Below are 11,628 nucleotides of genomic sequence, written 5' to 3'. Positions count from 1 at the left end.
CACTGACTTTCAGGAAGGATTCCTTCTGCTATAGTGGGTATTAGTCTGTTCAAGAGTATTCTTGCCAGGATTTTGCCAGCAATGGAGAGCAGAGTAATACCACGATAGTTTGAGCAATCAGATTTAGTACCTTTCTTCTTAGAAACAAACTAAAGAGAAGTTCTAAACAGACTTTGCCTCCTGAAATTATAATTTTTGTGAAAATCTCGGTCTACCATGTCATTTAATGTAATTTCTAACAAAGTTCCTGAAACGTTAATAGCACTAAATGGTCCTGGAGCCCAGAGTGTCCAAGTCTTTCTAAGCTGAAGTGCTTAACTAACAGATTTTGAAACATTTAGGAAAAACGACGTGTTCAAAAACGAAAAACAAAGAATGACTCTAGTAGGGTTTTTTTCCCCGACCTAATCGTTTTTGTGGAGGTTGGTTGTAAACAAAATTAGCCGTCATTCCGCAGGCCAAAGGAGGCTTGCTGTGGATGTTCCCGCGCCCTCACCCCGGGGCTCCCAGTCAGCCCCCAGGGCCGCTCCGAGCAGTTCGTGTCCTCGTTCCCTCACCTGTGACTGGCATTTGTGCTCAGGCTCATGGTGCGGGATTTCCCCGAGGCTTTTGTCCCCTTCCATTCGCCTGTGGAGCCCCGCTCTGGCAGGAGGGCACAGGCTGTTGGTGGACACAGCCACGCTGGGCTGGATCCGCCGCTGGCGCCGAGGGAGATCCCCCGGTCATACATTTCCCGACAGGAGCATTCCTGTCCGTGGGATGGCTCGGTCCGGAGGGGCGGCCGAGGCTGGGTCTGTGCATCCCCCCCCGGCCCTGCCCCTGCCCCGTCCCGGCCGTTCGGTGGCTGAGCGGGGCGGGGCGGCGGGAGCGGTTCCGTGTCACCCGCTCTGCGAGGGGGGAAAGGCAGAGTTAGCAAACAAAAGGAATGAGGGGAAATGGAAAAAAAGAAGGAAAAGAAAAAGACTTGAGCTTTCCCACACCGGGAGTCGAACCCGGGCCGCCTGGGTGAAAACCAGGAATCCTAACCGCTAGACCATGTGGGACCGCTTGTTCGTTACGCGGCGCTGCGCCGCCTGCTGCCTGCACGGCCTGCACTGTCTGCCTGCACTGCCTGCTGCCTGCACGGCCTGCACTGTCTGCCTGCACGGCCTGCTGCCTGCACGGCCTGCACTGTCTGCCTGCACTGCCTGCTGCCTGCACGGCCTGCACTGTCTGCCTGCACTGCCTGCTGCCTGCGCCGCCTGCCTGCACTGCCTGCTGCCTGCGCCGCCTGCCTGCACTGCTGTCTGCACTGCCTGCTGCCTGCACTACCTGCTGCCTGCACCGCCTGCCTGCACTGCCTGCTGCCTGCACTGCCTGCCTGCACTGCCTGTCTGCACCGCCTGCCTGCACTGCCTGCTGCCTGTGCCACCTGCTGCACTGCCTCCTGCCTGCACTGTCTGCCTGTGTCGCCTCCTGCCTGCACCTCCTGCCCTTGCCCTCACTGCCTGCTGACCACCGCTCGCTGCCTGTACCATGGGCCAGGAGCAGGGAGTGGGGTGGGGGTGCAGGGAGTGGGGTGAGGGTGCAAGGCCACTCGCTTTTGTAGTTAAAAGATGGGGCTGGAGGTTGACAAAACCGGAGAAGCAGGAAATGCCTAATGGAGGATGAACAAATGAAGTTCAGCCAGAAAAGGCATACAAACTAAGAGCCACCAATGTGCTCCTGTACAAATTGGAGCAATCCCAAAAGCAGGCAGAACAACTGCACTGCCCAGTTTTGACTGGGTACAACCTTACCAGGCCCTGGTACAAGGCAAGGGGCGGGTGGGCCGGTGCAGGGAGAACCGACTCTGTTGTGCGTGTGGAGGAGTGATGCTGGATGCTGAAGAAACCTTGGACTCAGTGTGCCTAAACCATTTTAATGTTCCAACATGTAACACTGAATCCCTGTAGGTAGAAAAATCACACCTAAATAGGAAAAGGGGAGAATTAGGACTATTGTAGTGAACAGGCTTTAAAACCAGCGGTGGTGACAGTGATATATTTAGGAGATCAGAGTGGCTGCCAAGGCAGAAAATATCATCATTATGAAAAGTCTCCAATTACCCCCATATTGAGTGAGTAAATGTCACATCAGCATATCGTGCGTCTGCTACATTTTAGATACCACAAAGGCTTGATTTTTGGAGCAGCTGGTTGGAGAACATAAAAGAAGCAACTGGGTTCAGTGCAGAGTTGTGTGAGGGGCTTCATTCAGAACTGTGCTATTAGAACAGCCATGTATAACAGGGAGTATAATGTGTTCTATCTGGTGTCATTGAAAGAACAACAGCAACAAAGAAATTTCTCCCCCAAGAGATTGTTAAAAAATTAATAAACTAAAAAGATAACATGGTTGTAAGAAGCATGAAGATTTTAAAATGGCTCAGAACAGTTTGTATCACCAGGAGGAAAAAGCTATGCCTACAAAGCACTCTAAAGAGAGCTATTGAAACATTAAATTAAAAATAAAATACCCTTCAAAATGTGAAGCTGGTGCAGACCATGTCTGTATGCCAGCAAAGAAGATCCTGAACACGTTCCAAAGTATCCAATGGATCTGATGGTAACTACACAAGCTAGATTTGAGCAGATTCTGTTCCCTCACATGGATCCCAACTGCAGCCCCCTGGCCTGCATGAAGTTGCAAAGGACACAGGGAGGGACTGGCTGACAGACCCTGCTTTTTTGGATTGTAGTCCGTCTCTGTGACATAAGGGCCAATTTGCTCCCCAAGGACCGGACCCCACTGGTGGTGAGATTTGAGCTTCTCCCATGGACCAACCTCCCTGTCCTCATCTTGTCTTCTAGTTTTAGTGCTGGGCAATGCTCCTCCTTCCAGAAGCCCTGGTGAGATGTCAATAGGAGCAGCACTGCCAGCACCTACACCCACTTCTGCCCAGGAATTGCCTGTAAGGGAAGGGGGAAGGTCTCCTTTGTCAACCACTCCTGGAGATCAGGACCTGGGGGAGGCAGAACTTTGGCTTCATTTAAGCTGGCCATGCTCATGCTGTTGCGGCATCTGCCCCTGAAGCTGTTCTCAGGGCCCCAAGGGCAATAACAAGCCCTTAAAGGCCAGCCTCTCCTGGGGCTTTCACCCCAGCCCTGCCCAGGAGCCCCACTTCAGGTCAGCCCTGGGCCCTCAGTCCCCACCTGAGCTGTGTTGAGGTGTGCTTGTCTCCAGTGCTCTCACTGATGTGCCCATGCCCAGCCTTGGGTGTTTCTGACCCTAACTTGCAGACTGCTTGTCTGGCCTGACCTCAGCTCTGCCTTGTCCCTGTGGACCTGTCACTGGACTGTGTCTGACCCTGGTCACCATCACTGCCTGATCCCGCCCCCAACCTGCAGACTCACTTTCCAGGCTGACCTCAGCTCATGCTCCCCGTGAGCTGCCCGAGAGCCGGGGCTGCCCCGTCAGACCACCCGAGCGCAGTGGGGCTGACCTTGGCCTCATGCAGCTGTGCCATTGTGGGGGACTACCTGGGGTTTGCATCGGGGGGACTTTGCTCAGGTGTAATCCCAAGTGTTTCCTCTCTCCTGTGACAGCAGCTGTTCACAGTGAGCCCAGGAGGTGCACATGGTTCAGGCAGTCAGCACCCAGCCCGAGTGCACAGCACTCACATGAAAACACCAGAACCTGCTTGTTGAGTTGATCTGCTTAGTAGATCTCCAAGATGTTTAAAAAACTAGCAAAGAACAGCTTTCGAAGGGGGTTGCCTAAAGCTGAATTCCTGGATGCTGAGAGGAACCGAGCTTGCCTGACACAGCGCAGCACAGAATAACAGATAAACACCCACTTCTTGTGCTCACTATAGGATTTCTGCTATCAGGATGTATTAGTAAGCAGATGGTGTGCAGGCAGAGCTCGAGACAATACTTGAGGGCAAAAGGGATTAAGTTTGAGTTTTAAAAAATGAAATCTGTATTATTTTATTGAAAGGATATAGTAAGAAATAACAACATGCAGTTGAGGACACCTATAAACAACAAAATGGAACAATTTTTTCTGTTAGTTAAGAAGAACAGGAATAATGGGATGAAGCTGATAAAACTTGGGCAAAACACCCTGAGGGGATCTCAGATATCTGAATGATCACCCCAGGAGACAAGGCCAGCAAGAAGTACTCTCAGAAGAGCCTCTGCACTGGTGAGAAACAAAGATGATCTCACAAATCCTCATCTTTCTTTAACTCTCAAGTCCTGACTGTGGAACCTTCCTTCCAGGTTACTCACAGGAATGGGGATTCAATTAACTGACCAAGGCTTGTAAGAAAAAAACATCAGACTGCAGGATTAACTTGAGGAATTAGAGGTTCTGTCTGTGGCTAAACAATAAACTGGTTCTTGGCAAGTACCTACAACAATATTACATCATCTGGCACAAACATCAGCCACAGCAAAACCAGACGGGCCAGGCAGCACATGCAGCTCGGTGGAAGAAGAAGCAGGGAGGTTCAAGGAGGTAGCACAGCTGTGTCACCACTGCTCACGCTGCTGTTTGGGTGCAGTGGTGCTGCCAGCTCAGTCTCGTGTCATCAGCCTTGGCCACAGGCCTCTTAGCAAGTGTCCTCTGCTCTGGGCAGCTGTCCCCCAGCTCAAGGCAGCTGTTTCACGTTTTCCAAAGTATAACATCTCCTGCAAGGCAGAGAGCACCATTGTCCAGCTCCATCAGTAAATCCTTAGCAGACACAGACAAGAGCAGCAGGGCTCTTACCAGACACAGAAAAGTGTGTGAGGTTGTGATACAGTAGAAGTTCTTTGGGAACCTATAACTGATGTGGTGTCAGGGACATATTGTGGGGAGTTTTCATCCCACAGGAATTTTGAAGCAAGACAGGCAAACCTCTGCTGGGGACATTTTCCTGACTTCCATTGCCAGCAGCCTCAGAGTTTGGCTCACAGAATGTGACCTGATAGCATGGACCTCCCTTCCCATGTCCTGTCTAGCTTTGGGACAAGGACTGCCCTGGACAGCAGTCGATCTGCTTCACCAGGGACATCCCACCTCCACTTTCCTTCCCTGTTTTTCTCTCCTCCTGGCATGTTCTGGGGTGGCTCTGCTCCTCATTCTCATCCCAGTGCTTGCCAGATCATCCATCGGGCCAGTTCAGGTTCCTAAATTCCTAACCTGTCAAAACACCACTCACTTTCGTTCTGTGCCACTTTAATGAGCTGATGTGGTTCACTGAAGCTCAAATGAACACCAGAACCAGGACTCAGAGCAGCAGGAGCAGGACTTGTTGCATAGGGGGTCCTCAGCTCAGTTCACCCATCTCACCCACTGCACCCTTCTTTCCCCTCCAAGGGCCTGTAACCACCGTACCTGATGCCCTTCCTCTCTTTGCAGCTCTCTCCAAAAGGGCAGAGCTCGGCTCTGCAGCAGGGAGGGGTTACCCCTGCTGTGTAATGCCATGGCTTTGGCTGCAGCCAGGGAGCCACGGGAGCAGGGAAGATGGCAAAAGCCTCTCCTGTGTGTTTTTAGTCACAATCTGTTTTAGAAAGCAGAAAAGGAAACAAAGAGCATTTGCTGCTCCATCTGTTTCCTTGTCCCATGCTGCTCCGGTTGGGTTACCGCCAGCTGCTGCCATTGCCAAGCGGTAACGCGATAGCGCGGCTGCTCCCCCTGCCAGGGAGCTAAAGATGGCAAGGCAGAAAAAATTAGGACAGGATGATTTTTAAAAAGCCCCACTGCAGAACACCTCGTTGTTTATATAAATTTACATCATACCCGCTATAAAAAACCTGCTGATTGCTGCTTAAAACCAGGTATTTTTACAAATGGTCAAGTATCTCCAACTGTCTTCTTGCAAAGGACTGCTCTGGGCTATTCAGTATCTTCAGTCAGCTTCACAAAACAGACAAGGTTATTGAAGAACAGGGATGTTCTTCTTTTCTTTGCCTCATACTTGATAAGACTATTTGTCAGAGAGGACTCTCACAGCACACAATCCAGAGAACCTCAGCCAGCAACTCCTCCACCCAGGTCAGCCTGGTCCCGTTCAACAAGGTATCTGAGACCTTGGATACAAGATGTCTGTGCTGAAATACTGGAGAATTCACCACATATGTCTGCCCAGCTCAAACCTCTACCTCCCAGGCATGGAGTTACAGAAGGGACCTTTAGTGGGCATTAGCTTAAGCTCTTCCTTGAAGTGAGACCATCACCAGCACTAGATCAGGTCAATCATGGCTTTGCATAGCCAAACCCTGAAAATCTCCAAGGACAGAGATTCCATCACCCATCTGAGTGAACCCAGCAGCCCCAGCCAGTCCAGCACTTTATCTTATTTCCTGTTGCAACAAAGAGCTCCCCACAGTGAGAAACCTTGCCCGCGTGTCGGCACTCGCAGGAGTATCTGGGCAGTAGTTTGACCTGTTTAACACAGGGCTTTCATAGAACATTTTCTGGTGTGATTGGCTCCTTCACTACAAGAGTGCACAGAGCTGCTCCTACTCCTGCCCCCCTTCCCAGCCATGGGGGTTGTGGTGCTGGAGGCAGGAGGAGGTGACAGGCAAGCTGGACACAAGGCGACAGCCCAACAGTGCCATACTTACCATGCAAGACGAGCAGAGCAGGTTTGGTGACGGTAACCAGGGTCAGCAGGGTCAAGTGCCTGCTGACCCAGTGGATGGGCCTGGCACAAGTTTCACTGGAATGTAGCTCAGGTGAGGTCGAGGGTGAGGACCTGAGCTCAAATGCACATCTGCCTGGGCATTAAACATCTCTCAGCCTGGGACAAGTGGGCAGGGCAGCAGCAGTGCAATCCCGAGCTTTCCATAGCTGTAGCATCACTGGTTCTTCCACACCTCCAGATGAAAAAGACCCCTCATTCCAGGTCCTCTACCTGCCATTTTCTGATGTGGAGTGTGTGCCCAAGAACGAACATTCATCAGCTGAGCAGCTTCACAAAAGGGCGTACAACTCGAAATACAGCTTCTTCTACTTGGGAGCAGCATCTGAAGAACAATTCCAGCATGATCTCAGGGAGCTGGCTCCTTTTCCAGTTCTGCAGTGATAGTTGTAGGAAAAAGCCTTCAGCCCAGAACAGGCAGCAAGGGGATACCTTGGCCTGGAAACATTGATCATACTTAACTCATCTTACAGGGATCTGGTGTTCACAGCCTCACAATTCATGAAGGCTGTTTCGTCTTGTAGGCAATATGGTTTTTTTATTAGCAAAAGAGCTAGGGCCCTCTGCTCTCCGAGACAGTGCAATATCTTTGCCACGCTCTCAGAGGCTGTTCAGTCACTTCATATTCACCTCCTGCTGCCCCTTTTGGTATATTGATAACAGGCATTGTGACTGGTGGGCTTGATCTCCCATGTACATGTCACAGAGTGACCCACTTGTATTTTTGAAGGAGAACCTCCTTCTGCTATTGCACCAGGTACCGATAGCAGAAGTTTTCCTCGGCCCGTGACTGCTTGAACTGTGAAAGTCTCTGAAAAAGTCACCGCAAAGTTCCCACAAAAGAGGCTTTTCCCTTAGCTGCTTCATTGTTCCCCTTTGGGATTTCTCTCCCCCTCCCTGAGCGACTGGTGTTGACAGTGCCCATGTTCACTGGCACTCCCTGGCTCTTCTGAAGAGGTGGACTCTGGTCTGGCAGCTTCACTCCTGTGTGCAAGTCACAGTCTCAGAGCTGTCGTGCCTGGTAATTGAACCACCTTTCACCCAGCTTTCCTGTCCAGCAGTGGGGATCTCTGCTCCCAGGAGTGTCCTTGATGTCAGCAGGTGTGTGACCCTACTCCAATGGAGAGGTTCTGACTTCATGGTGGTTTCCTTGCTCTGCATTTTGATGCCCTGCTGCTGTGTGACTTCGTGCAGGTCAGCACAGAGCTGCCAGCCCATGAGTCGGACTGACCTGGGATGTCATCCCAGTGTGTCCTCTGCATCCTTGAGTGCCTCCATCTAACCTTCTTTGGCCTCAAGAGAGACGGGATCTCAGTGCAGAATAACATCCCAAAAGTTTGAGCTGCAGCAGCCAAGCGATGATGTTCAGGTTCTCCAGCGAGGCTGCCAAAGGTGTTGGAAAACAGCCTGCCTGTTATCATTAACCCCTGAAATATGCAAAATAAAATGGGAACATTGCAGAAAAAAAAATACGACTTGTCTGGCCTCTCTTGCAGCCAACACTTGCAGCCTGACACTTACAGTGTCAGGTCCCTCACTTTGGGGATCCCCTGAAGCTGGTGCCCCTGCAATCTCCCATGTCCCCAGCTCTTATTTTCAGCCTGTCCAAAGTCTCTTTCTAGCACAGTGATGTCAATCAGGCTGTTAAAATTCTTATACACCGAGTCTGTAGCGGCAGGAGCCCTTGAACAGAGACTGTCAGGCTGCTTATAAGCATTTTCCCAGTATCGCTGTTTCCCTGAGGACAGGTATAGCCTGTATTGGCAAAGACGAGTAATCTCTGCACCTCCACAAGGAGAGCTGCCAATTTGACCACAGTAAAGCCAGACCAGCAAATTTTTGTTTCCAACACAGACCTGGCTTAACTCACTCCTTCATTTCCTGCCAGCCTGTGCCTCAGTCCCTGAGCTTTGCAGCCCCACAGAACTCAGCCTCCCCTGCCTGCTGTCCCGCAGCACCTCGGGCATGTCCAGCAGCTTCCCAGCCCCCGCTGGCCCCGCTCAGGGACCCCCCCCCGTAAGCAAGTGCAGCTGTGAGACCAGCCCCGAGCGCAGCGGCCATGATCTCACTGTCTCTCTATTTGTTATTTAAAAGTGCAGTGGGACTTGCATGGGAATGTCTTCAGATTAAGTTACCCTCAAGTTTTCAGAAGTGCCAAAATGCCATGTGCAAACGAGTGCAGTGTCGCTCTGTGTGGGACCCCGGCCATCGGCTTGCCCAGGGTCGTTAATAAGCTGAACAGACTCATTTCTGACTGTAGCAGACATTTGCTGCATGGTGTGAAATGGGCCAAAAATCACTCTGTTAGTGGCAAAATCCACCAAATATCTGTCAAGTCTTGGCCCCTAGTTAGAGGGTCTAAGGCATCCAGGCAGCTCAAACCCCAGGATTTGCCTCTGTATGGGTTTGTTCCTATTCTGGAAGCATAGGAGCTTGAGAGCAGTGCCACATTGCAGCAGTTACTGAGATAGCAGGGGCTCTGCCATGCCACCATGCCAAGTGACATTCTCCAAACCGGTGGCTGACAGAAGCTGATCTAGCAGGGCTGACCTTTAGTGCATAGCTCGTTTATTCAGACTCCTCAAGCTGGCCGAGGAGCAGGGCTCTGCTTGTTCCTGAGGCCTCTGAACCTACACTGTTTGTACCTTGCCAGTCCATCTGTGCACGTGCTGGGGACACACTTGGTGTTCCTGCACAGCTCTGGCCAGTCTACTGTGTGCTCAGGACACAGAGGAAGACAGAAAATCCACAATATCTGCCCAGACAAAATTGCTGGGGCAAAAAGGAGAACACTGGGCAAACCCAGAGCATGGCAGCCTTACAACTCAGACTGAGCAAAGGTTTGGTACTCTCACACCTGAAAGCAGGGACAGCCCAGTAGGCAGCATAGGCAAAGACGCGTTCTTCTCTCGATGCTCCAGGCTGGTTCTGCCGTTTTCCATCCACGCTTTTGGAGGGTGCCGTGAGTAGCAGAGGGCAGAGCATGACCAGTGACGCCCCGTGTGCCTCGGGCGGGGGGAGGCAGCGCCGGGGGCCGCGGTTCCCCCATCCAGCAGCGAGCACAGGCTGTTCCTGGGGCCGCCCCAACACCGCTCCCCAAGGGTCCCCGAGGGGGGCAGCGTGTCAGCCCCTGACCACGGGTCTCCTCACGCGACGGGTCACGACCGCCGACTGCCGCCATTGACCTGTAGCTCAAATAACACTCGAGCGGCTCCAAAACTGAGCCCCGGCTCCGCTCCCCCTCTCCTTGTTTCCACCCCCCGAGGCTCGGTCGGGCTCCGCCGCCGCCGCCAGGGGCTGCCCTCGAACCGCGGCCCCGCCGCTGCCGCCCGGCCCGCCCGGCCCCGCCCCAGCCCGGCGCGGCGGCCCCCGGCAGAGGGACCCGGGGAGCGGCCGGGGGTCCCGGGCCGGGCCGGGCCGCGCCGCCCCCGGGCGGGGCCGGGATCGGGTTTCACATCCTGCCCCGCTCGCTGGCACAGCGGCCATGGCGGAGAGGTGAGTGCGGCCGCGCACCTGTTGAACGGCGGGAGCGGGCGGGAGGCCCCGCCGCTGCCCGGGCAGGGGCCGGGGGCACCCCCGGATCGGGGGCCGGGGCGGCGCGGGGCCGGGTGAGCCGCGGCCGCAGGTGAGAGCCGGCAGGGCCGAGCTGAACCGAGCCGAGCTGAGCCGAGCCGGGCCGAGCTGAGCCGAGCCGAGCTGAGCCGAGCCGGGCCGAGCTGAACCGAGCCGAGCTGAGCCGAGCCGGGCCGGGCTGGGCTGAACCGAGCCGAGCTGAGCCGACCCGGGCCGGGCTGACCCGAGCCGGGCCGAACCGAGCCGAGCCGCCAAACTCGTGCGGGCGGTGGTCCCGGGCCGCCTCCCGCCGTCCCGGGCTGTCCGCGGGGGAAACTCCCTCCCGCACCGTCCCAGCTCCCGCCGGTACCGGGCTGTTTGCGGACTCCGAGCACGGGGGTCCGCCCTGAGCTCGGCTGAACTGAGCTGGCCCGGCCCCGGGCCAGAGCCCCCCGTCCTGCCCGGCCCCCCGGTGGGTCGGAGCCCGCCCGTGCCCCCGCACCGCCGGGCACGGGCGGCTCGTCGGGAGCTCACCCGGGTTCTGTGCCCGGCCCGGGCTCCTGGCGCTGCGCTGGGCGCACACGGGGCTTGTCCCCTTGCTTAAAAAGAAGCACTTTTACAGAATGACAGTGAGAACACTGTCGGGCGCAGGAGTGGCTGTTGCACTTGGTTTGCTGGAGAACTGTGACCAGGAGAGGGTTCTCTCGTCACCTGGCAGCGGGTGGGCAGCCAGGATCACCTGTTGGCAGTGAAAATGGAGGGCCAGGTAGCCAGGCCAGTTTCCCAGGCTGCATCCGGCTTCCGACAAACGCAGGCGGATTTTATGGCTCCTCTGAATAACCCCATTCAAGGAGAATTCCTCCTGGTCTCTCTGTGCCTCGGCTCGTCGGCCAGAAGTGGTTGAATTAAGTTTGACTCTGCCGGGAGGAAGGTACAGAGCCTGGCAGAGGCACCGGTTTCTTCCCATCGCCAATGCCAGTTGTTGTTGTGCTGTTTTGCCAGCATTTTTTTCGTCCTAGATTAAAAGCTCGGCCGATTTAACATTCCTGCAGCGCGGCTCTCCCCAGGGGCACCAGATTTCAGCTGGCTTCTCACATTCTCGTTGTCTGGGGGAGAGGAGGGAGGGCTGTGCTGGCGTTTTGCCCAGTCCCTCGGTGACAGTGCAAGGTGTTTGGAATGATTTTTTATTTTTCTTGCATTTGAAGTTGGTTTATTTTCTTCCCCTTCTCTCTCTTGCATCTTCTCCAGCAGAACATGGTTTGAGTTAGTCTGTAAGGAGCATCTTGGGAAGGGATAGCAAATCCCCTTGAGGGTGGCTGAAGAATACCAGAATTCATCCAGAGCAAAATGATGAGCACAGCAGCATGCTCTTGCTCTTCCAGCAGCAGCAACTCAGAGTCTGCTTCTGCCTCCCTGCTTGTGAC

The 11,628-nt window shown here is 54.1% G+C and overlaps 1 protein-coding gene and 1 non-coding gene across 2 annotated transcripts in view; one reads left to right on the top strand and one right to left on the bottom strand.

The window, feature by feature from the left end:
- Nucleotides 1-971: 971 nt before the first annotated feature.
- On the bottom strand, nt 972-1,043 carry TRNAE-UUC. The gene has a single exon. It is a non-coding gene; the product is annotated as a tRNA-Glu (tRNA).
- A 9,006-nt stretch (nt 1,044-10,049) lies between these two features.
- Nucleotides 10,050-11,628, top strand: part of LOC108508009 (rho GTPase-activating protein 39-like) — a 55,911-nt gene continuing 54,332 nt past the window's right edge. Inside the window, exon 1 of the mRNA XM_017836479.1 lies at nt 10,050-10,147. Coding sequence (XP_017691968.1) covers nt 10,137-10,147 — 11 coding nt within the window. The 5' untranslated portion in view covers nt 10,050-10,136. The remainder of the gene's footprint in view (nt 10,148-11,628) is intronic.

This window comes from Lepidothrix coronata, unplaced genomic scaffold, assembly GCF_001604755.1.
Source record: "Lepidothrix coronata isolate B3197 unplaced genomic scaffold, Lepidothrix_coronata-1.0 Scaffold278, whole genome shotgun sequence".
NCBI lineage: Eukaryota > Metazoa > Chordata > Aves > Passeriformes > Pipridae > Lepidothrix > Lepidothrix coronata.
Note: the sequence above shows the minus strand (reverse complement) of the source record. Positions and strands in the feature narration are given on the sequence as shown.